The sequence below is a fragment of the Rhinatrema bivittatum genome, chromosome 3, assembly GCF_901001135.1.
Source record: "Rhinatrema bivittatum chromosome 3, aRhiBiv1.1, whole genome shotgun sequence".
Lineage (NCBI taxonomy): Eukaryota > Metazoa > Chordata > Amphibia > Gymnophiona > Rhinatrematidae > Rhinatrema > Rhinatrema bivittatum.
The window spans coordinates 4,832,877-4,860,165 of NC_042617.1; the positions used below are offsets into that span (position 1 = coordinate 4,832,877).

Sequence of the window (27,289 nt, forward strand, 5' to 3'; positions counted from 1 at the left end):
GGAAGGTCAGACTCATCCTGATAACACTGGGTTCTGTGCAGCACTGATAGCTAAGCTGCTGGCTCTGCACTGATGCTTTACTGCAGGACTTCCCAAACTTTTAGCCAATGTAACCCAATTTTAGCATTTTAAAATTGACATGACCCCAGAAGATGACAAAAGGGCCAATGCTCAGCACAGTGCAAGGTTTAACTCTCAGTTGTGTACGTTTTTTATGTGCAAACTCTATTGCCATTACAGCATGGAGTTTTGCACACAACATTGTGTATTTTTAGTGCCCTTGAATGGAAATTTCATGCTAATGTTGGCATTAGGTATTACTTCCTGGTGTGTGGAGGAGTATTGGATTATCTCCTGTTTTCTTGGCATTGGAACTTAACTCCTAGTCTGAGGTGGAGTAAAGTTTCCAGAGCTGATGTTTGTTTACAGCAGAAGCTGGCATTCCAGTGCTGGGACCTCTTGTTGAAATTTTATGCATAGAAAACATGCTTTGCACACAAAAAGCATGATTTATGCACACTCAAAATGGTTTCTGCACTCAAAATGTTTGTGCACATAAATCATATTTTACGCACAGAAAATATGGTTTATATGCACAAATTGTTTTCCGTGCATAAAATATGATTTATGCGTAGAAAAGTACTTTCCTTGAAAGCTACAAATAGGCCACGTTTTCAGGATATCCACAATGAATATACATGAGATAGATTTGCATGCATATTCATCGTGGATATTCTGAAAACCTGGACTGTCTGTGGCTCTCGGAGTTGGCCATCCCTGTCTTATAATAAAAATTAAAGATTTTTCTCTTATTGGCAGTTGGTATTTAGTGTTTAGTACAGCCTAAAAAGAGAAGGCTGGAGACTGGACAGTAGTTGTCAGTTATTTTTGGATCAGAACCCGGTTTCTGCAAGATGGGCTTGGTTGCCACTTTTTCTTAGTGAGAGGGGTAGAGAACTTTATGTAAGAATGGCATTAATTATAATGGTTAGCCATGGGGCTACGTCATGTTTTAGGTTATAGATGAACCTGGGGGGGGGATAGGGTCTAACTGGCCCATGGATTGATTCTTTGGGGAATCTTCTTTGCCATCTTGTGAGGAGATTCCCCTGAAGTCAGTCAGTAAGATACTGTCAGGAGGGAGCTGAATTGATCCAGCCAAATTTGAAGGAGGGGTAATTGTATTAGTGGGGCAACTTTAAGATGGTTTTCATCCTTTTTGTTAGGCTGCCCCCAGCAGGTGTGGAGTGAGAAATTGTCAGCTGTAAAGAGGACGTATACCTCAGGATTTGGCTTTCTATGCATTTATGTTCAATTTGTATCTAGGACCTTTGGGGAAGATAATTAGAGATTTCCTAGCGTGTAGCCAGATGGGCTCAAGACCAGTGGGTTATGCTCCCCTGCCAGCAGATGGAGACGGAGCAAGCTGATTTCCCAGACATTGAAGATGCTGGGAGTGCCTGGGGCGGATTTTGTGTCAGAGCTGAAGAAGAATCCCATTTTGGTCTCCTTGCGTAAAGCCTCTTGCTTTTCAAGAATTGATTGATCTTGAATGGGACCACCTGGAGGCATATTTCAAAGGGGGTTGGGCATTGGAAGGCCTATACCCTCTGAATCCAGGAGGTGTGAAAGAGAGTTTGCGTTTTCCCTAAGTGGATGCACTTGTCTGCACCATTTCTGAACAGACAACTATCCCCGTGGAGGGAGATCACTGCCTTGAAGGATGTGCATGATAGGTGGATTGTGACTCTATCCTTTTCTATGAGGAGTCATCTCAAGGGTTCCAAATTTTTTCATCCCTTCAGAAACCTGACCTTTCAGAGGACTTGGCCTTTTGGTAGGTTTCAGTTCTTTCGTCCCCGACAGTCCAAGAGAGGAGCAGGCTTGGGTGGCAACCCGTCCCAAGCTTCCCAATGAAGGTTTGCCGACCCACCATCGGGAGCAGGAGATAGGGGAGCACCTGTCTCTTTAATCAGAGGTGCGTCGAGATCACATCGGATCAATGGATCCTGGAAGAAGTACGGGAAGGATATGCACTGGAGTTTCGTAGCATTCCTCAGGATGTGTTCATGGTGTCTCCTTGCTACTCCTCGCAGAAAAAGCAGGCAGTGGAGGCCACGCTTCTGAGGCTCCTCCGGCTGAGGGTTGTGGTTCCCGTGCCAACTTCTTTGGAAAATACGGGGTGCTATTCCATTTATTTTGTTGTATCCAAGAGGAAGATTCCTTTCGTCCCATCTTGGACCTCAAGAGTGTTAACCGTCATGTGCAGTGATTATTTGGGATAATGCAAAAAGACTTCTTTGTGTATATTAACTTAGACATTGATTCCTCTGGAGATACGGAAACGCTTGGTGCATCAGATGGGACATTTTCAAAGATTGCTTTACTCTATCCAAGCCGATCAAATCTCTGTATGTGCACAAATCTGTTATTGTTTGGGTAAAATGGACCCAGGCAGTTCAATAACATTTAACATTAGACAAATGTATTAGTTGCTTCACTCAAATTAACAACATAACAAGCAACATATTGGACTAGGTTTTATTTCTCACAAAAACAGTCTCATTTGACAAAAATAGCATAATCCATTATGCATTAAATTTAATAAAGAAGGTGGCACTGGCTGGCCCCGTGCTATGGAACACCATGCCACTTGAAATAAGGCTGCAGAGAAATTTGAAAATATTCAAAACCAATCTGAAAACCTGGCTCTTTATACGAGCTTTTTATAAAGAGAAAGAGAAAAACAGTTGATTGATAAGGATGCACCAAACTAGAAGTTGTTACTTGTAACCTACAAATGCACATTAATGTTAAATTCAAACCGCCTAATATGTTCCTAACATACAAGCTTAACTTACACACACAGTTTATTATATTAAATTGTTACCGTACTATGATGGCACATGATTAATTTGTAACCTATACCACTCATATTTTTCATTATCGTGCCTTGCTGTAAACCGTTGTGATGGTTATCTAACTTAACAACGGTATAGAAGAGTTTTTAAATAAAATAAAAATAAACCATGGGACATTGCTTTTGGTTGTGTAAAACAGTACAAAGTTTTTGGAAAGGAGCGTTTTACATTGTTGAAGGGGTTTTTGCTCTGAAGGTCTCGTCAGCCCTATTTGGGAATTTATCATACTTTCCCCATGGCAGCATACTTAAGAAATTATGGATACTGAAAGTCTGTCTTTCTTTTCTGAGTTGTTGGCAATCAGTGGCTCCTTCTTCAGTGACTCAATAGAGACATGGGTTACGTAATCTTCTACTTATGGAAACTCCTGAAATGAAGGACGTGGTATTAGAATAGTGGGCTGCATATATTCAAGGCTTACCTTGTAGAGCGAGAAATTCAGTTCTTAATGTCTTTTAAACAGGTTCACGAGATCTCATCATTGTGACTCTTCTTTTAGTTGGGAGGGGGAGGCTAATTCAAGGGAAAACCAAGAAAATAGCGCTTTCTTTCTCTGCTCCTATCTGCAGAGTGCAAGGAACAATTGTGTGCTATGCAGTGTTGTCCTTACCCTCATTTTCACACTAAAAACAGAATTGACGCCAGCATGATGCAATAAAGTGCACTTAGCCTAGCGTACAAGTCTATGTGCAGTTGGACACACTAGACTAGCACCTGATGCAATAAGGAGATGAGCATGTCCAAAATGCACGCCCAAACAAACACAGAGCCGATAGTGCTCATCGCATGTAAATACCATGCAGATTAAGCTTTTTGCTATTACCTCCCCCGTGCAGAAAATCGCTGGACACCCAACGCACACTTTTTAACATGGCAAACTTAACTCCAGCCCTGCAGCTGGCGTTAAATCAATCTGCGAGTCAAGGGCTCAGGAGAAATTATAAAATACTGTCCCATGTGGTTCCTACTGTTTTTTCTTAAACACCTACTGGTATAATGTAATGGCTTGATTGAAAAAAAATAAATTCTGGACGCATAATATATACGCACAATAGACACGCTCCAGGCTGATTTCACCCCTTGCTAGTGTGTATATATTGGGAAAAATCAACCTGAAGCAGGGTCAAACAGACGCTCGTAATGCCTGTCTAATTCCATCAACCCCTTTTAGTTTTGACTTCGGTGACCCATTATAGAGCCTTCTCCATTGCAGGATGCACAGTATTGGAATTAAAAGAAGGTGAAATGGTAATTTTTTAAAGAAAAGCTGAAAAGGCTTTTATTTAAGGAAACATTTGATTTGTGTGGCAGAACAGAGCCTCTATTTCTAAAGATTGCATTTATGTTTTAATTAAAACTGCTAATGGTTTTATTATTTATTGATTTTTAATGATTGTATTAATGTTTGATCATGCTGTTTGTGCAATATAGTGAAATGTAAATGTTATAAATAAATATGCTCCTGTACTATAATGATAGAGGGCCAGAAAGAGGAGATAACAAAACTGACTTGCACTGTGGTGGTACAGCTGTGTCAAGCTCCCAAGAAGCAGTAAGATTAACCAACAAGCTGCAGCAATGAAGCTTTGATACCTTCTCAGATATAATCTGAGCAGGACAAAGGGAGAAGGAGCAAGATCCTGTAGATGGTGACGTTTGTAGCTGTGACAGGTGATGGCCTTTGAGCAAGGCAACCGGAAGGACTGGGAGGTACAAATAATCCTTTCCTGACAGTATTACTGTGACTGACAGTACAGAGCGCGAGCCCACATCCACTACTACTCCTTACCATTTCTGTTGTACTGAGCCCAAGCCAGAAGCGATGCTGGCAACAGTGTCACAAAACATCATGGATGACTTCTTAACAAAGCAGTGGTGTAAGACTATTAGGGGTTGCTGTGATCACCCAAGTGCCCAGCTGGTTTTGAGATGGTTGATGCCACTGGGAGTCACCCACTTAATGACTTTCTCTCTTTTTTATAGGCAGAAGAAGGAAATATAGAATACAAGGTGAGTCCTACTGGGGATAACTTTGCATGCATGCTGAGGGGATATCGGTACATGCTGAGGAATGCTTTATGTACCTCGGGTATAGTTCTGCGGCATATTAAATTCTGGTGTGGGGCTTGTGTGCACTGTAGAGCTGATGCCATATTTCAGTGACCCACCTTCCTCGCCTTAACTGATAGCAAAGCAACACTGGGTGTTCCCTGTCTTGCAGGATGTTTCCCTTCTAATCTTCTAATAATCTGTTATTAGGGAATGACACTAAGGTGAAAAGGGATCTAAAGAAAGAGAAAATGTGGAACAAAAAGGGAGAGCTTTGTGCATTTGTCAAGTGAGAGATATGTAATATTTAATCATGGATTGGTGTAAGTGGCAGCTGCACTATGAGTACCATAGATAAGTGTAAATTGTGGCTTGTCTTGTCTGTACCACAGATTAATTAATGCAAGAGGGTGGGTTCCGATTGTATCTGTGCCAAAGATTAATACAAGAGGCTGCACTATCTTTCATTGTTTGTGCAATGGAGTAGTACAAGTGGCTGCTCTGCCTTTGTGTCTATCATGGATTAGTATAAGTGGCCGCTGCAATGCCTGTCAGTGTGTTCATGCTGTAGATTAGTGTAAGAGGCTATATCATCCTCTGACTTGTCAGTGCTACACCATCCCTTGACATGTCTGCACCTCACAGTATCTATGCCACAGACTAGTGTAAGTGACTGCTGTGGTGCTCCCTCAGTGTGTCTGTGCCACAGATTAATGGTGCCCCCTCAGTATGTCTGTGCCACGGATTAGTGTAAGAGGCTCCTGCGCTGCCCCTCAGTGTGTCTGTGCCACGGATTAGTGTAAGAGGCTCCTGCGCTGCCCCTCAGTGAGTCTGTGCCACGGATTAGTGTAAGAGGCTCCTGCGCTGCCCCTCAGTGTCTGTGCCACGGATTAGTGTAAGAAGCTCCTGTGGTGCCCCTCAGTGTGTCTGTGCCACGGATTAGTGTAAGAAGCTCCTGTGGTGCCCCCTCAGTGTGTCTGTGCCACGGATTAGTATAAGAGGCTCCTGTGTTGCCCCTCAGTGTGTCTGTGCCACGGATTAGTGTAAGAAGCTCCTGTGGTGCGCCTCAGTGTGTCTGTGCCACGGATTAGTGTAAGAAGCTCCTGTGGTGCCCCCTCAGTATGTCTGTGCCACGGATTAGTATAAGAGGCTGTGGTCTTCAACATGTAGCTTTGTTTGGAACAGTCTGTGCTGGGTTACCCACAGAAATTACTCCAGCACCTGCCTCGTCTCTTCCCCTTTGTCCAGTATGGGTGCTGCTTCATGTACCTGGTTTCTCTGTTTCCCTTACAGCTGAAGCTAGTAAACCCCTCACAGTACCGCTTCGAGCACTTGGTGACACAAATGAAGTGGCGACTGCAGGAAGGGCGTGGGGAGGCTGTGTATCAGATTGGTGTGGAGGACAACGGTCTGCTGGTGGGGCTGTCTGAGGACGAAATGAGAGCATCTCTGAAAACATTGCGCAGGATGGCAGAAAAGTAACTCCAGCCCTCCCTCCTGTTCTTTTCATCTCTTCTCCCTTGCTTTACTTTGCCCTTCCTGCTCTGGGTAGTTCCTTTCTGACAGGTTATATCGTACAGCAGCAATATGCTGTACAAGATGTATTGCTTGATGAAAGCTTCCTTCCCCGAAGAAGTTAGCTGACTTGCTGATCACGGTATGCGTGAGAGATGGGGGCAGCGTGGTACTAGGGTCTGCAGCTTTCACAGTTCTGGGCCTGTATCAGCTCAGATCCTGCTAAGGATTTCCTCCTGCACTTTCCCAGACAGAAGGGAGCAGCAGTCGCAGGCATTTCCTGTGCTGTACTGCGCACTCCCATGAAAGGAGTATTTTCATGGATCTGTCAGTCTGCTTTCAAGTATAAGTGATAGAACTGTGTATTGACGAGGATGAAGCTTCAGGCAGACTTGCAAATACTTCTGATTAGAAACTCTCTGTCTGCCCTTCTCTCTCCAATTCATTCTCTGTCACACATGCTTTCCCTTTCTTTCCCCTCATACCCTTGCCCACTGTGATTTGGTTTCTTCTTCACACATTTATCTCCTCCTTTATTTTCCATGTTTACATGCACTGCCTACCCCTTTCTACCTATTTCATGTGCCCTCTCTCCAAATCTTTTTCCAATATACTCTCCTCACTCCTCCCTCACAAATGCACACATGCACGCCATGCCTTCTCCTTGCACGTACTGTTGTCCTGCCTCCCTCATGTTCTCTGTCTCTTCCTGTCTTGGTGTGTATAGGGTTGGTGCTGATATCACTATCTTGAGGGAGAGAGAGGTGGATTATGACAGTGACCTTCCCAGAAAAATTACAGAAGTGTTGGTCCGGAAGGTGCCAGATAATCAGCAGGTAAGCTGGTTCTTGGTGAGTTTTGGGATAGGTGCTGCTGGAGGGGGACTTGCTAGGCCAAGTGTTTGTCAGAAAAGTAGAGTGATAGTTTAACAGAGTCTGAGAGGCTGGCTGTGTCGTAAGTGATGTGATCTGCAGACTAAACTCCAGAGCTTTCTCACTGTGCCCCCTCCTGTGATCAGTATGTGTTGTTGTTACATACAATAATCGAAAATAGACATTTGTATCTTGTGAAAGAATATGCTTCTGGCTTCTACTGACAAGCCCACCCACAAAGCAGGACACTCTCTTGTTTCCCGTCGATAGCAGGGATGAATTAGCCATGCTGTCCTGGGATCTGTCAATCAGGTCCGGGAGGCGGAGCTTGATAAAGCAGAGGATAGATTTTTGTTCCCTCTGCGGCTGCGCGTGGGTTCCCGCGCAGGAAGTACAGATTCTCCTCAGTCTGTTCTTTCCGCGCGCGGGATCGCACGCGGAGCCAACACTCTCCTCAGAATGTCAAAATCGGGCTTCAAGCGCTGCCGCTGTGGTAAGGTGATGTCGGTCACGGATGGCCATGACCGGTGTTACCGATGCCTCGGCGGTAGCCACGATGTCCCGAACTGCGAATTCTGCTCCAAAATGTCTCCCAGAGCCAAGCGACAAAGAGCGTATCGCTTACAAGAACTTCTAAGTACCTCAGACCCCTCTGAGGTACACTCTTCACCGGGTCCGGTGAAAAAGTTAAAGTATTCCGCTCCAAGGACGGCGTCGTCGGACACCTCACGCCCCAGTGACAAAAAGGTAGGGAAACAGGGCTCTGTTTTTCCCGAGAAGCATGGAGCGCCCAGTATTTCGAGCAGACACTCGAAGTGTGGCCTATCGCCAAACAAGCGCGCAGATATGGCGCATAAGAAAATACATAAGACGGCGCCGGAAACTCCACGGAGTGAGTCGGCGCAGAAGATGGCGCCGAGTCCAGGGGCACGGACACTCACGGCGCCGAAGATACATCACGAGGCGGCGCCAAGTTCAACGGCGCCGATCTCCAAACACCGTACGGCGCCGGGATCAGAACACCAGGCCAAGACAAAATCGGCCCACCATAGAGTTCCGAAGCAGACGGCGCCGAAAGCATCTACTCACTCGGCGCGGGGAAAATCCAGCCTCGCGCCGTCTCTTTCGGCGCCGACTAAAACGCCAGCGCCGACACGGGCGCAGGAGATATCGGAGCCGTCGAAAGTACAGGAATCACAGACACCCAAACCAGCGCAAGAGACGACGGCGCCGACAACGGCGCGGGAGCCAGGCTCCAGGGCTGATTCACCAGAAACATCAGCTCCAAAGAGGGTACCAATTCCATCGGTCTCACACAAGACAGGAGTACCTAAGAAGAGAACCTCCGAGTTGGGGTCAAAAACACGTCCAAAGAAGCGACCACTCCCTGCCTCACCTGACTCTTCCTACAAAAGTGACAGAGAGTCAGGAAACAACTTGACATGCCCAGAGGGGAGGTTTGTCACGGAACATACGGGAAAACGTCCAGAATTGTACTCCCTCTCAAAACATCATAGGCAGCATTCCCACAAACGTAGTAGAATATCTCCTTCCAGAGAATCTAGGGACTACAAGAGACAGTCTTCCCATGACTCGACTATCTCAAAAACAAAACATTCTACGCATGTACGGGAAGCTCACCATCGACGCAGACAGGACAGGGCAATCAGCCCTTCCACCTCCAGATCATCCAAACGATCCAGGTCACGGAGATCACATTCCCCTATTTACGTGACTTCCTCCCAGGCATCCTCTCCATCCAAGACCTCCAGCACACCAAAAGGTGCGACTGGACCTAGTACTAGCCAACATAGACCAGAAATGACAAAAGCCACCAAGGATGCGTTCTGGCAACTATCCCAATCCTTGGCGGGATTTTATAGCACATTGGAATCATCATTCAAGTTGGGGAAGGATCCCAACTTGAATGATGATTCAAGTTGGTGTATCATCCCCATCGCCTGACAGGGATGATACACCAACCTCGCCTGATCGGGACACTCCACAACCCTCTCCACATCATTGGACCTCATCAGAACACTTCCAATCACCAGCTGAGTCCCCCACTTCATCTACAGGGTATCCCTCGGATGTTCCAGACACTCAACCGGAACCATACTCACCTCCGGAGGACTTGTCATATCCTCGCTTTTTAGAGAAGATGGCGAACATCCTCCATTTACAATTCCTAAAGGAGCCTGACCCTAGAGCAGAGACCCTAGGACTGCTAAAAATTTTTGATGTACCGGGGGAACCCACCACCCTTCCGCCACATGATCTCCTGCATAAACTCATGTTAAAGTCATGGGAAACTCCCTTCTCTCTACAGGCAGTATCTAGGAAATCAGATATTAAGTTTCGTATAAAGAAGGAAACTCCGTACACGCTCCCTCAACTACCTCACGAATCAGTAGTGGTGGAGTCGGCAATGCAGCGATTTCGAAAACAAAAGCTTCATGCCACATATCCCCCCAATAAGGACCTTAAGTACCTAGATGAAATTGGTAGGAAAATCTATCAAAATTCAATGCTCACTACTCGTATCATCCACCACCAATTTTACATGATTCAATACATGTACGAGTGCATACAGGCCACTAAAGGATTCCTCTCCACAACAGCGGAGAAATTACCACAAACACTTCATGATATGGAGGAATGCTCAAGGCATCTCCTACGTTCCATGTACGAGGGAATGGAGACTTCATCAAGAGCGTCGGCCACAGCCATAGCGGCGCGGAGGACCGCGTGGCTACGTTCCAGCTCTATTAGAAAGGATGTGCATGAGAAACTCGCTAACCTTCCATGCACTGGAGAACACCTTTTCGGCACCAAACTACAAGAGACGGTGGGAAAACTAAAAGAAGAAGCATTAGCGGTACAGTCGCTACAATCACACCAACCTTACCAATCTTCCAGACGGGGCTACCCATACCCTCGCAGATCGTCATATGGACGTCGTCCATATCGCCCTTATCAAGGATACCGTGCTCAACCGTATTCTACATACCAAAGACCGCAAACTAACCAGCACACGGCTCAAATTCCACGAAGGGGCAAACAACGTGCGCCACGCCAACAAACCCAACCACAACCGGCGGCAGCTAAGCCGGTTCAATCTTTTTGAATCTAATGCCACCACCACATCCATCACTACCGCCGGGACGAATCCAAGCTCGTCTACAGATGTGGGAACACATAACATCGGACCAATGGGTTCTCGACATTGTACGTCAGGGGTATCATCTACATTTTCAGTCAAAGCCTCACCTTCCACAATTCACCTCTCCAGAGCAGCTGCGGACTCACCCACAGCTTCAACAAGAAATATCCCTTCTTTGTCAAGCAAGGGCCATAGCACTTCTTCCCAGGAACTTTCACAACCAAGGTTTCTATTCCCCATACTTCCTCATCCCAAAGAAATCAGGCGGCCTACGTCCGATCCTAGATCTGCGGGAACTCAACAAATTTCTGATAAAGGAAAAATTCAAGATGGTATCCCTGAAGTCAATCCTTCCACTCTTGCAGACCAACGACTGGATGTGTTCAATCGACCTGAAGGATGCATACACCCACATTCCAATGCACCCCTCTTCCTGGCGTTACCCATGCTTTCGTGACAAGCACAATCATTACCAGTACAGAGTACTCCCCTTTGGGTTATCAGCTGCACCCAGAGTGTTCACCAAGTGCATGGTAGTGGTGGTGGCTCACCTCAGATTACAGGGAATGACAATCTTCCCTTATTTGGACGATTGGCTAGTAGTAGCTCCGACCCGAGAACTGCTCAACTCTCACCTACATCGCATCCTACGATGCTTGCAACAATTGGGGTTGGTAGTCAACTTCCAAAAATCTCACTTACAACCGACGCAACAACTCCAATTTATAGGAGCATATCTGGACACTACGCGAACCAGAGCATATCTGCCGCAGGACAGACAACTTCAGTTACGGCAGCTCTTACTGAAGTTACGCACAAAGCGGAGAACATCGGCACATCAGGTGCTAGTAGTCCTCGGCCACATGGCAGCAGCCAATTTCCTAGTTCCGAATACCAAATTACACATGAGAAGATTACAGTGGGGACTCAAACGACAGTGGAGACAGCATTCGCAGCCTCTCACTCAATCAATCCTCTTAACAAGGGAAATGCTCAGGGACATATCTTGGTGGCTCCTTCCATCCACCCTAGTGAAGGGGGCTCTCTTTCGACAGCCCATACACAACACAGTCCTCACGACAGACGCTTCCCGAAAGGGCTGGGGAGCACATCTAGAGGTATACGAGACGCAAGGATTATGGACGTTAGCAGAACAATCCCTGCAGATCAACTTACTGGAACTGCGAGCCATTCGCCTGGCGTTGCAGGCATTCCAGACATTCTTGCGTGGCCGCAGACTCATGGTATATACGGACAATCAAGTAGCAATGTTCTATATAAACAAACAGGGGGGCTCAGGCTCCTGGATCCTGTGCAGAGAAACACTGCAGATTTTTCACCTAGCTCAAAAACAGAGCATCCATCTTCAGGCTACTTATCTTCCAGGGATAGCAAACACAAGAGCGGACAAATTAAGCCGTATATTTCATCCCCACGAATGGTCCCTCAACGGAGAAGTAACACTCCACATATTCAACAAGTGGGGAACTCCGACAATAGACCTGTTTGCTACGGAACACAACACGCAGCTTCCCAAGTTTTGTTCCATCCATCCCAGCAGGCTCAGGATAGCGCAGGATGCTTTTCTGATCACGTGGTCTTCAGGCCTACTATATGCCTTTCCACCGATTCCCCTGATCACCAGGACCATACAAAAGTGCATAGCAGACAGAGCACAAATGATACTCATTGCCCCAGCTTGGCCACGCCAACCATGGTACAGTTACCTCCTTCGCCTTTCAGTGGACGATCCGATCCGACTCCCAAATCGTCCAGACCTTCTACTTCAGGAACAAGGAACCCTGCTCCATCCGCTACACTCCTCCCTCCATTTGACAGCCTGGAGGCTGACAGGTGGTTGCTAACACAACAAGAAGTTTCTCAGAGGGCACAGCTCATACTTCTCGAATCCAGAAAACCCTCCACTAGATTAAACTATAGTTACAAGTGGAAGAGATATACCTCATGGTGTCTTTTGAACCAGATTTCTCCCGTGGATTGCACACCACAACAATTACTGGATTATCTGCACACCCTTTACGAAGCGGGCTTAGCAACAGCATCCATTCGAGTCCACCTGAGCGCTATTGCAGCCTACCATAGGCCAGTTAATAATGTAACAATAGCGGCTCATCCTCTTCTTGCTCGATTTCTCAAGGGCATGCTCCACATTAGACCACCTTCCAAGAAACCGGCAGTTCCATGGAACATCAACATAGTATTAGAACAACTTATGCATTCTCCATTCGAACCTATGGAATCCGCACACTTAAAATACCTAACCTGGAAAGTAGTATTTCTTGTCGCAGTCACTTCAACGAGGCGTGTAAGCGAACTACAGGCATTAGTTCATTATGAACCATACCTACAGTTTTTCCATCAGTAGGTAGTACTAAGGACGCATCCCTCCTTCCTGCCAAAGGTCGTGTCACAATTTCATATTAATCAAACTATTGACCTACCAACCTTTTTTCCAAAACCGCATGCCAATGAACACGAGTCATTAATACATACCCTAGATTGTAAGAGAGCATTAGCTTATTACAGAAATAGAACGGCTGCTGCATCACGACCATCTCAACTATTTTTGTCCTTTGACCCTAAAGGGCCTGGACTTCCGGTCACAAAGCGGACCATATCGAGCTGGATAATCCAATGCATCCAGTTCTGCTATAACAAACAGAACTTACCATTACTTCAAAAACCTAAGGCTCACCAAGTGCGGGCCCTATCCACCACGTGGGCTCACCTCAGGAATATTCAGCCCTTAGATATATGCAAGGCGGCGACTTGGACATCGCTTCACACTTTCACAGCACATTACTGCTTGGATCAACAAGCTACGGCGGATACGATGTTAGGTCAGATAATCCTACGATCCGCAACAGCTCAGACAAAGTGATTGCCACAACCATTTCACGTTCAAAAAAAAAAAAATAAATAAAAAGATACACGGAACGTGATTGGGAGCTTGGAACTCCCAGGACAGCATGGCTAATTCATCCCTGCTATCGACGGGAAAAAAACAAGTTTGCTTACCGTAAACGTTGTTTCCGTAGATAGGATGAATTAGCCATGCTGACCCACCCTCCTCCCTGGCAATCAACTGTTTTTCGATCGACCACTGCTTAATCACAGACTGAGGAGAATCTGTACTTCCTGCGCGGGAACCCACGCGCAGCCGCGGAGGGAACAAAAATCTATCCTCTGCTTTATCAAGCTCCGCCTCCCGGACCTGATTGACAGATCCCAGGACAGCATGGCTAATTCATCCTGCTATCTACGGAAACAACGTTTACGGTAAGCAAACTTGTTTTATTTATCATTTATCAAACACAGCCACCTAGAACACATTAAAACTGAATATACACCGATACCGTGGTCAGACCACTTCCTAATAGAATGCTCTATCAAACATACCGAACAACAAGTGACTCAGAAAAGAGAACCCATGAATTTGAATATCGCCCACCTTATAACATAGACACCCTGAAAGACAAATTAGAATAAAAACTAGCTGAAATAGATTGCACCGACTGCGAATCTGCCATGACAGCATGGATGCAAACAACCAAAAACTTAGCAAATGAGATAGACCCAATTAAATATATGAGCATCAGGGAACCCAAAGAAACAAACCCCTGGCATAGCGAAAAGATAAAGGTAGTCAAAAGAAATCTATGGAAAAAAATAAAACTGAAAACCTGACTAAATACAGGAAACAACTAGCCTAGTTTAAACAAATAATACTCAACAATATTATAGCATGAAAATAGAGAAATTTGCAAACAACCCAAGAGCCTTGTCTACCATAGTAAAAAATCTCACAAATGATACATCTGACTCTTCACAAAACCTTCCAGTAAATAGATGTAATGAAATAGCTACATTTTTTAAAGACAAAATTACGAACCTAAAAACAAAGATTCCAAAAATAACAAAACAAAACATCAAAATGCAAAAAAGAGACGTTAAACAATGGGAGACATTCAATGAAATATCCGAAATAGAAGTTGAATCGATGCTAAAAAAACTAAACCCTAACCCACATGTTTATGACACAATACCAACCATAGATATAAAAAAAACTAGCCGCCACAATCTCTCCGACTTTAACAAAAATCATTAATCTATCATTAAATGAAGGAAACATGCCAGATTCATTAAAAGGAGCAATAGTAAAACCAATTTTAAAGAAAAAGAACAGCGATCCACTCATCCTGAGTCATTATAGACCAGTATCAAACCTACTGCTAATTGCAAAATTAATAGAAAAAAATCATACAAAACCAATTAGCAGAACACTTATAGGACAATAATATTCTGTACCCATCACAACATGTCTTTCGCAAAAACTATAGCACCGAAACACTACTACTTGCGCTAACAGACAACATCATGAGAGGTTTCGACAGCTGTAAACATTACATTTTAGTGATGCTGGACCTATCAGCGGCATTCGATACAATAAATCATGACATCCTATTAAATAGACTAGAAGAAATAGGATTATGCAACACAACAATCAAATGGTTCAAATCATACCTAAACAACAGATATTTCCAAGTGCAAATAAAAAATGTAATGTCAGAAAAAATAAACCTTCAAACAGGAGTTCGCAGGGATCAGCCCTATCTGCCACACTATTCAACATATACATGCTGCCGTTATGCCACCTGCTAGCTGGTTTGGGCATCTCACACTACATATATGCCGATGATATTCAATTAATACTTCCAATTAATGACTCAATTGAGAAAACATTAACCTTAGCCAACATGTATCTAGACATAATAAAACAGCTCCTAAACTAAATGGAATTAGTTATTAATATGGAGAAAACAGAATTCCTACATCTAGAACGAAAAAACATCACAATCATTCAAAACCCAATCACAATCAATAACAACCAAAAAATACAACTAGCTGAGAAAGTACGTAACCTTGGTGTGATTATCGATACGGAACTAAGTATGAAACAACATATATCTCTAAAAGTAAGGGAAGGTTACGCCAAACTTATGACTCTTAGAAGACTTAAACCACTACTAACGACAAACTATTTCCGATCAGTATTACAAGCATTAATGTTTTCGAGCACGGACTACTGTAATGCCCTTCTACTAGGATTACCCTACACCACGATAAGACCACTACAGGTACTACAAAACACAGCCGCAAGAATTCTAACTGGTAAAAGTAAAAGAGACCATATCACTGAAACCCTAATTGAACTATACTGGCTACCCATTGAGCAAAGAATTCAATACAAGACTCTATGCACCATACATAAATTAATACATGACGAAAAGGCAGAATGGCTGAACACAGCCCTTCGCGTACACGTCCCTAATAGAAACCTGAGATCAGCAAACAAAGCCCTACTAACTATTCCCTCAATAAAAACAGCCAGACTAACTCAAGTAAGGGATAGGGCCCTATCCCTAGCAGCACCTATAATATGGAACACCATGCCTTTAGAAATCAGAATGCAAAGAGACATCAAAACATTCAGAAAAAGTTTAAAAACATGGCTATTTAAGCAAGCATACCACAAAGAGAATGGAGAGTAGAATCCAGGGAAATGTAGGATGCGGTCAGCAGAACTCACACACACACACACCAGCTTAATCGAACTGTGTGTATTTTATTTTTATTAGATTACAACAACATAGGACGAGATTTAAGTATAATATATTAAGTATTAACATATCTTATAGAAGTAGACATGACTTATCACAACCACTAAGTAATATTTAATATGAAACTGTTAAAGTATTTGATGGCACTTTAGTTAATATAATTTAGCACATTTAAGCAACATGTAATTATGTGCCTTACTGTGAACTGTTGTGACGGCAGCTAGCTTAACGACGGCCCAGAAAATATTTTAAATAAATAAATATATATATAAATGAGGTGCATTCCAGCAATGACCACAGGGTGGCAGTATCCTGTTTTACACAATACTGACACCTTGTGGCCACTGCCAGTGCTGCATCCTCTCATCTTTTCTGGGCAGACACGAGTATTATCATAACACATTCCTGCTGAATGTTTGTTGGCAATACTAGACAGATATTTTCAGTGAAGGGAGATTATACATTTGCCGGCAATACTTCAGCTGCATTGGAGCCCCAAGCAGTGTTTTGGGAGCATTGAGATGGTGTCAGGCAGTGATGAAAGCTATGGGGCCAGAGATATGTGTGGCTGTCGTGCTCTCCTATCAGCAGGCTTCATCTGCAACATAAGGCAGAAGGCTGCAAATGTAGCATGGGCAGAGAAAGCTTGTTGCCCTCGTATTGGTGAGGGAGAAAAGGAAGTGGGCTACAGTGGGGAAGGAGAGGTGAAGAGGATACAAGGTGTGAGAGGGATGGGATTGGTGAGCAGGGGAGGGATGTTTCAATAAAAATAATCAAATCTTTTGTGAGCTTAGACTAGTGTATATAGAAATATATTATTACTATTTAACACGTCTATAGCACTACTGGATGTATGCAGCGCAGTACAGAAACATAATAAGAAACAGTCCCTTCTCAGTAGAGCTTACAATCTAATCAACACAAACACTGAAAGTAAAAGAGACTTTGGGAATTTCATTTATTCAAACAATGGTTACAAATTATGAGGCTGTAAACGGGACAATTGGAAATTTAGATTTAAAAGTAGTCTGTAAAGTGGATTTTTAGATGGGATTTAAATAAGACACCAGCTCAGCAAGTCTATTCCAAGCTTACAGTGCAATCAGGTGGAAGCACGCAGTAAGGAATTGACAGTAAAGGATAAGGGCATAACTAGGAGTGACTTGCCTGATGAGCAGAGTGAGGGGAGGGGTGTAGAGAGAGATAAGAGATACTCCTGGGGGAGTTCTGCGCACAAAAAGACCAGTCTCTCACACACACACGCGCGCGCGCGTCATCTTCCTGACCAGTCTCTCTCTCTCACACACACGTGCGCGTCATCTTCCTGACCAGTCTCTCTCTCTCACACACACGTGCGCGTCATCTTCCTGATCAGTCTCTCTCTCTCACACACACACACGTCATCTTCCTGATCAGTCTCTCTCTCTCACACACACACACGTCATCTTCCTGACCAGTCTCTCTCTCTCACACACACACGTCATCTTCCTGACCAGTCTCTCTCTCTCACACACACACGCGCGTCATCTTCCTGACCAGTCTCTCTCTCACACACACACACACACACACGCGCGTCATCTTCCTGACCAGTCTCTCTCTCTCACACACACACGTCATCTTCCTGACCAGTCTCTCTCTCTCACACACACACACGTCATCTTCCTGTTCAGTCTCTCTCTCTCACACACACACGCGCGTCATCTTCCTGACCAGTCTCTCTCTCACACACACGCGCGTCATCTTCCTGACCAGTCTCTCTCTCTCACACACACACACACACACGTCATCTTCCTGACCAGTCTCTCACACACACACACACGCACGTCATCTTCCTGACCAGTCTCTCTCTCAATCACACACATGCTCTCTTATATACAAGCTTGCACCCATTCACACCCATACACCCAAGCTCTCACCGCCAAACCTCTTCTTCCTTCACTGCAGGGATGGGCACCAGATCCGCCGCGACTTTACTCCGGCTGGCCTTCTTTTTCGCTGCCACAGGAGCCCTTACTTGGTCAGGGTCGGGTTTCTTCTTCACCACCACAGGGATGAGCTCCCATGGTGGCCTTGCTTCGTCGGGGTTCAACACTGCCATTCCTCCCACCCCACCCCCGGGCTATGCGATGCCCCTTATTCCTGCCTCACCAGCCAATCAGAGGCTTCCTCCCTTCTTCCTACTCCCACTGGCAGGCAGAAGGGAGGAGGCTTCCTATTGGCCTGCACGGGGGCAGGAAGAATGAAGGAGGCTTCCCATTGGCCCATGGGGGCTGGAAAAAGGGAGAAGGGAAGTACAACTGGGGCAGTGGGACACCGGGAGCCGCATCACACCTGCTGGTGCTTGGCGACACGCTGGTTGAGAATCACTGCATTAGAGCAATTGCTCAATGTGCAAAAGTTAGATTTTAAATTTGCCATGATGTTAACTTTAACAATTGTCACTTCAAAAACTTCCCATCTAAGAGTACTACTAATGTACTCGTTCTCTTGTATTGTCATGGCAGGTACTAGTGTGTTTATTTTATTAATAAAGAATTGGCCTATCAAATCAGGACCTAAACCATAGAGGGCCTTGATGATATTGTCATGTCTTTCACAATAGGAAACAATTCTTCAGGTTGTTTCTGTGCTTCCTGAATCTTCTTAGATATGCATCTACTTCTAAATCTATCTACCCTAATCCTATATTCCTTCATTTTATCTAACATCCTGCAGTCCTCTGAGAACAGCTGTTACAAGTAAGCAACTCTGCTTTCCTTTTAGCTTCCTCCTGCTCCTTTGGGTTTCTAGTTCATTTGGAGCCTGTTCTAATGTGGGCCTATGTCACTATGAATGTTAGTTTTATTCACAGGCCTCTTTAGTCTAACCATTGCCTTAACAGTCTTCTGGCCAAGAGGCAAAGACTGCAGTTCCCTTCACTTGTGAGTCTTTCTTGAAAGATGGCTTGTATTCTTTCACTTCCAGGGTCTTTGAATCCCCAGCACTGGTCAGGCTAGTCACAGAGTGCACAGTCGACTAGCACAGAAGTGTCTGACTCTGATCCATTAGGGTCACATACCAGTCTAGTTTTCAGGATAACCCTGATAAATGTGCGTGCACACCACTTCAGTTGTATGTAGCTCTATCTCGTGTATATTTATTAGGCATATTCTGAAAACCAAGCCTAGTTTGGGGACCTCGAGGACTTGAGTTGCCCATCCCTGCTCTACTATATCTCAGCTATTACTGTCTTTGGCAAACTTAAATGCAGCCACCTCGGGGTTGGTATCTAAAAACATAAGAATATAAGAATTTGCCATGCTGGGTCAGAGCAAGGGTCCATCAAGCCCAGCATCCTGTTTCCAACAGTGGCCAATCCAGGACATAAGAACCTGGCAATTACCCAAACACTAAGAAGATCCCATGCTACTGATGCAATTAATAGCAGTGGCGACTTCCTAGGTATGTGTGTGCGGCAAACGCGAGTGCGCCTGGCACTAACGCAGCTCTTCCTACCGCTCCTTACTGTATCGGCCCGTAAGCTAGATATTTCACTTAGATGCAGTTCCAACACTGCTCTCTACATTAATGGTGGGGGTGGAAGGGAAATAGAACCAAAAGGTTACTAAGAGCCAAGAGTAACAGATAAGAATGAGAAAAAAGAAAAAAAAAGTGCGAAACTTGCTGGGCAGACTGGATGGGCTGTTTGGTCTTCTTCTGCCGTCATTTCTATGTTTCTATAAACTTGATTAATAGCAGGTAATGGACTTCTCCTCCAAGAACTTATCCAAACCTTTTTTGAACCCAGCTACACTAACTGCACTAACCACATCCTCTGGCAACAAATTCCAGAGCTTTATTGTGCATTGAGTGAAAAAGAATTTTCTCTAATTAGTCTTAAATGTGCTACTTGCTAACTTCATGGAATGCCCCCTAGATGTCATACTAAGTTTTTTGTAATTTTTACTGCAGTTACATATTGCTTTGGGTGGCCTTATAATTAGGGGTAGGGAAGCACTTTATAAGGTTGTTTTTCATAAATTAAAAAAAATACATTTTCCTTCCCTGACCTAGACACACCACTGGGAAACCTACCTCATAATCCAGCTAAAAGTCCGCATGTTATGGAATAATGTACTGAAAAGGGCTGAGGAGAACAATCTGGTGATGCTAAACCTGTTCATATGCAGCAAGATTGCTTTGAACAGCACTTGCCATGATTTAGCCTGGGTCTCAGAGAGGCCCCTCTTTTTCATTAGGGTTCTCTTCGTCCCTCTATGTACAGTGGTACATAATATGGTCCTGTATACCTCTCCCTTGCATCAGCTGTGTACATCTCTTGGAGGAAGTGAATTGTTGATATCTTTCTGTTGTCCCCTGTAGTTCCTGGATCTGCGTGTAGCAGTACTTGGCAATGTGGATTCGGGCAAGTCAACGTTGCTGGGAGTCCTAACACAGGGAGAGCTGGACAACGGTCGGGGGAGAGCACGACTCAACCTCTTTCGCCACCTGCATGAGATCCAGTCTGGTAGAACATCCAGCATTAGCTTCGAGATTCTTGGCTTCAACAGCAAAGGAGAGGTGAGTGGAATGGGGAGCCTCATACCCCCAGCAGGGAGCGCGGGTTGCTGAGAAAGAGGAGATGGGGGGAGTGCAGCGCATCACTGTGGGAGGGGATCCTCAATGTATTTTCCAGTAGGATGTTTGGCAGCACTATGTGATGGAGAGAGCCTAGGAACCCATGAGTCCCGAGTATATTAAAGTTAGCAAGCACCAATTCCTAAGCAGATAATTCAAAGGATCTGGTGACCTGAATTGGTAGTTGGGGCCAGGCTGACATCAAAACCAGGAAATCTGTCCCCAAGGAACAGGCAATAGCTGGCAGGGAGAGATGCAAGAATAACCAGGAGGCAGGAATTGAGCAGGTGCTGGTCATCAGAGGTGGAATTACAATCCAAAATGCTTGTACTAGCAAGACATTATAGTAAACTCACAAAGTAAATCGTACATCCAGTTTGTGTTACTGGGAGTCAGTGGGTGAATCTGTCCTGGCAAACCTGTTCAGGACCAGGCTGAGGTATTGCTCCTTAACCTAAAGCTGTAGTTGAAACCAGAATGTATCAATGCTCCCTTTTCCCAACCCTCTCTGTCGCTCAGAGTTCATACCAGGGTCCCTAGGAACAGGCTTGATGAAATGCCCCAACTAGCTTGCAAGTGTGCAGATTTGTCTTCTGGAAGTCTATGGAAACAAGTGTTCGCCAAGAACAGCTCTGCATTCTTGTCTCCTAGGGCAAGCAAGACGATAGTCCTCACATATGGGTGGCATCATCAGATGGAGCCCAGCCAGAAAACTTATGTCAAAGTTTCTGGAACTTTGACTAGGTACATTGAGCGTTCCCATTATGCCCTATACTTGCCCTATACATGTATGCCCTATACATGTAGCAGGCTCTGTAGCTCAGTGGTTAGAGCACTGGTCTTGTAAACCAGGGGTCAAGAGTTCAATTCTCATCAGAGCCTTCAACTATGTATTTCAGCTTGAGCCTATGCATTCTTTCCTCAAGCAGCTCTTTAGTTACAACTCTAGTTTCTGCAGATTCATTTCACAAGACAAGTGTGCCAGTGATTTTAGTTTTACAGTTCAAAAACAGTTCAAAAACACAGACTTTGAGGAAATGGGGAAGTACCTGGAGGAAGAACTAAAAGGATGGGAGAACGAGAGAGATGTGGAGCAGCAGTGGACCAATCTAAAAGGAGCAATCACCAAGGCAACTGCTCTATATATTAGAAATGTAAAGAAAAGCAAAAGAAAATTGAAACCTATCTGGTTCTCAAAGGAGGTAGCTGACAAAATTAAAGCTAAAAGAACAGCATTCAAGAAATATAAAAGATCCCAAAGGGAGGAACACAAAGAAGAATATTTGATTCAACTGAGGGAGACAAAGAAATTAATCAAGTTGGCAAAAAGTCAAGCGGAAGAGAGGATTGCCAAGGAGATAAAAAATGGTGACAAAACATTTTTCAGATACATCAGCGAAAAGAGAAAGGTCCAAAGTGGTATAGTGAAATTGAAAGGTGGTAATGATCAATGTGTGGAGAGAGACGAAGAAATGGCAGAAATATTAAACGAATACTTCAGCTCTGTGTTCACTAAAGAAGACCCTGGAGAAGGACCATCTCTACACAACAAGAAACTGGAGGGAAGTGGAATAGATGAAAATCCTTTTACAGTAGAAAATGTGTGGGAAGAGCTAAAGAACCTGAAAGTGGACAAAGCCATGGGGCCTGATGGGATTCATCCAAGGATATTGAGGGAGCTCAGAGATGTTCTGGCGGGTCCGCTGTGTGACCTGTTCAATAGATCCCTAGAAACGGGAGTGGTGCCGAGTGATTGGAGAAGAGCGGTGGTGGTCCCGCTTCACAAGAGTGGGAACAGGGAGGAGGCTGGCAACTACAGACCGGTTAGCGTCACTTCGGTGGTGGGAAAAGTAATGGAGTCACTGCTGAAAGAGAGAATAGTGAACTATCTACAGTCCGGAGAATTGATGGACCAGAGGCAACATGGATTCACCAGGGGAAGATCCTGTCAGACAAATCTGATTGACTTATTTGACTGGGTAACCAAGGAATTGGATCAAGGAAGAGCGCTCAATATCATATACTTGGATTTCAGCAAAGCTTTTGATACGGTTCCGCACAGGAGACTGGTGAATAAAACGAGAAGCTTAGGAGTGAGTGCCGAGGTGGTGTCCTGGATTGCAAATTGGTTGACAGACAGAAGACAATGTGTGATGGTAAATGGAACCTTCTCTGAAGAGAGAGCGGTTTTAAGTGGTCTACTGCAAGGATCGGTGTTGGGACCGGTCCTGTTCAATATCTTTGTGAGCGACATTGCGGACGGGATAGAAGGTAAGGTTTGTCTTTTTGCGGCTGACACTAAGATCTGCAACAGAGTGGACATGCCGGAAGGAGTGGAGAGAATGAGACGGGATCTAAGGAAACTGGAAGAGTGGTCGAAGATATGGCAGCTGAGATTCAATGCCAAGAAGTGCAAAGTCATGCATATGGGGAGTGGAAATCCAAATGAACTGTATTCGATGGGGGGGGGAAAGGCTGATGTGCACGGAACAGGAGAGGGACCTTGGGGTGATAGTGTCTAATGATATGAAGTCTGCGAAACAATGTGACAAGGCGATAGCAAAAGCCAGAAGAATGCTGGGCTGCATAGAGAGAGGAATATCGAGTAAGAAAAGGGAAGTGATTATTCCCTTGTACAGGTCCTTGGTGAGGCCTCACCTGGAGTACTGTGTTCAGTTCTGGAGACCGTATCTACAAAAAGACAAAGACAAGATGGAAGCGGTACAGAGAAGGGCGACCAGGAAGGTGGAGGATCTTCATCGGATGACATATGAGGAGAGATTGAAGAATCTAAATATGTACACCCTGGAGGAAAGGAGGAGCAGAGGTGATATGATACAGACTTTCAGATACTTGAAAGGTTTTAATGATCCAAAGACAACGACAAACCTTTTCCGTAAGAAAAAAATCAGCAGAACCAGGGGTCACGATTTGAAGCTCCAGGGAGGAAGATTCAGAACCAATGTCAGGAAGTATTTCTTCACGGAGAGGGTGGTGGATGCCTGGAATGCCCTTCCGGAGGAAGTGGTGAAGACCAGAACTGTGAAGGACTTCAAAGGGGCGTGGGATAAACACTGTGGATCCATAAAGTCAAGAGGCCGCCAATGAAGAGTGGGTGACTCGCCAGAATGATGGCTACTGCCTGGAGACAATACCCTTATTCAATAAACATACACATGGTTACTGTGACTCCAACATCGATCTAAGCTTCAACAGCAAGAGGAAATGTGGAAAAAAGGATTTGCACTCACAAAGCGGGGAGTAGCTGGCTTGTTACGGTGGTTACTACCCCAAACCAAATAAGCCTGATACTTCACTTTCAATGCATATCCAGCATAGTTCTCTGCTTCAACGGCAGGGGAGAAGAAAAACTGATACTTCACACATCCAGCAGAGCTCTCTGCTTCAACGGCAGGGGAGAAGAAAAAAGGGTTCGCACTCATAAGCGGGGAGTAGCTGGCTTGTTACGGTGGTTACTACCCCAAACCAAATGTGCCTGATACTTCACTTTCGATGCATATCCAGCATGGCTCTCTGCTTCAACAGCATGGGAGAAGAAGAAAAACTGATACTTCACGCATATCCAGCATAGCTCTCTGCTTCAACGGCAGGGGAGAAGAAGAAAAACTGATACTTCACGCATATCCAGCATAGCTTCAACGGCAGGGGAGAAGAAAAAAGGATTCGCACTCACAGAGCGGGGAGTAGCTGGCTTGTTATGGCGGTTACTACCCCAAACCAAATGTGCCTGATACTTCACTTTCGATGCATATCCAGCATGGCTCTCTGCTTCAACGGCATGGGAGAAGAAGAAAAACTGATACTTCACGCATATCCAGCATAGCTCTCTGCTTCAACGGCATGGGAGAAGAAGAAAAACTGATACTTCACGCATATCCAGCATAGCTCTCTGCTTCAACGGCATGGGAGAAGAAGAAAAACTGATACTTCACGCATATCCAGCATAGCTCTCTGCTTCAACGGCAGGGGAGAAGAAGAAAACTGATACTTCACACATATCCAGCATAGCTCTCTGCTTCAACGGCAGGGGAGAAGAAGAAAAACTGATACTTCACGCATATCCAGCATAGCTCTCTGCTTCAACGGCAGGAGAGAAGAAAAACTGATACTTCACGCATATCCAGCATAGCTCTCTGCTTCAACGGCAGGGGAGAAAAAAAACTGATACTTCACACATATCCAGCATAGCTCCCTGCTTCAACGGCAGGGGAGAAGAAAAACAACCAATAAGGGCTGTATAACATAGTCTGGGTAAAACAAATAAGCATGGGTGTAGCTTGCTTATTGCGGCGGTTATTACCCCTACTACCCCTAACTAATCAAGCTAGATATTTCACTTGGATGCAGCTCCATCACTGCTCTCTACATTAATGGTGGGGGTGGAAGGGAAATAGAACCAAGAGCTAAGAGAAACAGATAAGTATGAGAGAAAAAATGTGTGAAGCTTGCTGGGCAGACTAGATGGGCCATTTGGTCTTCTTCTGCCGTCATTTCTATGTTTCTATACCATGTGCCTATGCAGGGTCTCTCTTCAGTCTCCTTTTTTTTTTTTTTTTCCACAGAGCTTTCACCTCACAGTTAAGTGAGCTTGTGGCTTTCCCTTTGGAAATTGCCTAGGAAAACTTTTTCACTGGTTATTTCGGGATTTTTCACGTTCCTCTGATGTCTAGTCCCTCTTGGTGCATCGCCGTAGGCTCCTTAGTAGGGCTTTTCAGCGTTTTCAGCAAGTTTATTTTCCCTCTGTTCCCCCTGTGGTGGCAGTACCTGCCATCACTGCTCTCGTTTATCCCCTTCTTTTTATTCATCATGGCCTCATCTGGTTTTCATTGATGCCTCCAATGTCAGAGGACCATGTCCATCACAGACCCTCATGAGGAATGTGTCCTCTACCTGGGTGTATCGCATGATGTCTGGGGTTGCCGCTTGTGCACCCAGATAGACCCCCAGGAGACATGCTCGACTCAATAAGATGGAGAAAAGTTTTGGGGCGAGAAAGTCCAAGCCATCAATGTTGGCATTAGCGGCATCTGCACCGATGGACACTGTGCCATCGACATTGGCAGGGCTGTCAGTTCCTTCGATACAGCCAGTGGATAGGGGCGCCAGGGACCGGCCCGTCGGTCTCTTCCAGGTCGAGGATGTCTGGTTTGTCGTCATCGACCTCAGCACCGGGGGAAAGACCGGGCTGAGCACCAAGGAAAGCCAAGGAAGCATTGGCACCGGTCACCTTCGGAGCACAGTGTTGGGCTCAGGGAGGTGCCGGATCATGCCGTGATGCCCCTGAAGTGACCCTGCGGTGAGGAGTGCCAATCCTCCATCGATGCTGGGGATCCGCTACAGTCTCCACCGGTCCTGGTTCCAGTCGCTAATCCACCTCTGGGATCTGAGGAAGTTCTAGCCACCCCTCCTGCCTCCCAGTCAGTGTTGGCATTGGCAACTTTTGAGGAGGAGCTGAAGTGAAGAGTCCATCTGGCAGTCGAATGAGCACTATGGGGCATCGTGCCTGTGGCACTGACAGTACTGATGCCCACGCTTTCCGTTCTGGAGCCACTGCTGGAACTGCTCAGTGTGCTCATCGGTGTGTTACCGACCCAGCTGGCATCTGTTTCCAGGAGGTCATCAATGTCCGGGAGGGCACCAAGGCTTCCCCTGACCGATATTGTGCTCATTGTCAGTTCCTCTGAGGAGGAAGCCCCATTGGGTTTGGCAGGGACGCTGAGGCCTGCAGGCCCCCCCCCCCCCCCCGTCCAGTGGTGCCGGGGCCGGCACTGGTGTCCATGCCTCTGGATGAAGGCCAAGACCCTAGAGCCTCATCCCTTGTGAACTACAGTGAGGATAAGGCTCCATTATATGATGCCTGGGGGGACGACACTGCAGATTCCTCCTCTGAAACTCAGAAGGTCTCCCCTCAGAGCCTTCTCCTCCAGAGGAGTGAAGGAAGTCTCCACCAGAGAACGTAACCTTCGCAGGTATTGTGCGGGTGATGGCAGAGGCCATCCCTTTTCAATTGTTGACAGAGGAGGATGCCAGGCACAAGATGCTGGAAATTCTCCAGTTTGTGGAGGCTCATGAGGTTGTGGCAATCCCGATGCATGACATCCTTTAGGAGTTGCTGCTGAGGATCTGGGAACACCCCCTCACAGTATCTCCCATGAATAGGAAGGTGGATGGGATTTACCTCATCCAGAAAGCTACCAGATTCGAGAAGCATCAGCTGTCACACCAATTGGTGGTGGTCAAATCCGTTCTCAAGAGGGCCAAACGCTCTCGGCGCTCCCCAGGGAAGGATCACAGGGTGATGGATGCTCTTAGGAAAGCATTTCAGGGAGCCATGCTTATTACCCACATTGCCTCCTACCAGCTTTACATGAGCCAGTACTCGCAGAACTTCTGGAAGCAAGTGCAGGAGCATGGCTGCGGATCTTGGATCTCCGACCGGAGGTACAGGAAAGACTCTCTGACTTGCCGTGTATGGGAGAGAATCTCTTC

The 27,289-nt window shown here is 45.5% G+C and overlaps 1 protein-coding gene and 1 non-coding gene across 2 annotated transcripts in view; both read left to right on the forward strand.

Annotated features, from left to right (window-relative positions):
• Positions 1 to 27,289, forward strand: part of GTPBP2 (GTP binding protein 2) — a gene marked incomplete in the record, with an annotated part of 123,512 nt that overhangs the window by 28,898 nt on the left and 67,325 nt on the right. The window contains 4 exon segments of the mRNA XM_029592830.1: positions 4,905 to 4,931; positions 6,264 to 6,448; positions 7,213 to 7,321; positions 20,525 to 20,722. Coding sequence (XP_029448690.1) covers positions 4,905 to 4,931; positions 6,264 to 6,448; positions 7,213 to 7,321; positions 20,525 to 20,722 — 519 coding nt within the window.
• TRNAT-UGU lies at positions 21,589 to 21,661 on the forward strand. The gene has a single exon. It is a non-coding gene; the product is annotated as a tRNA-Thr (tRNA).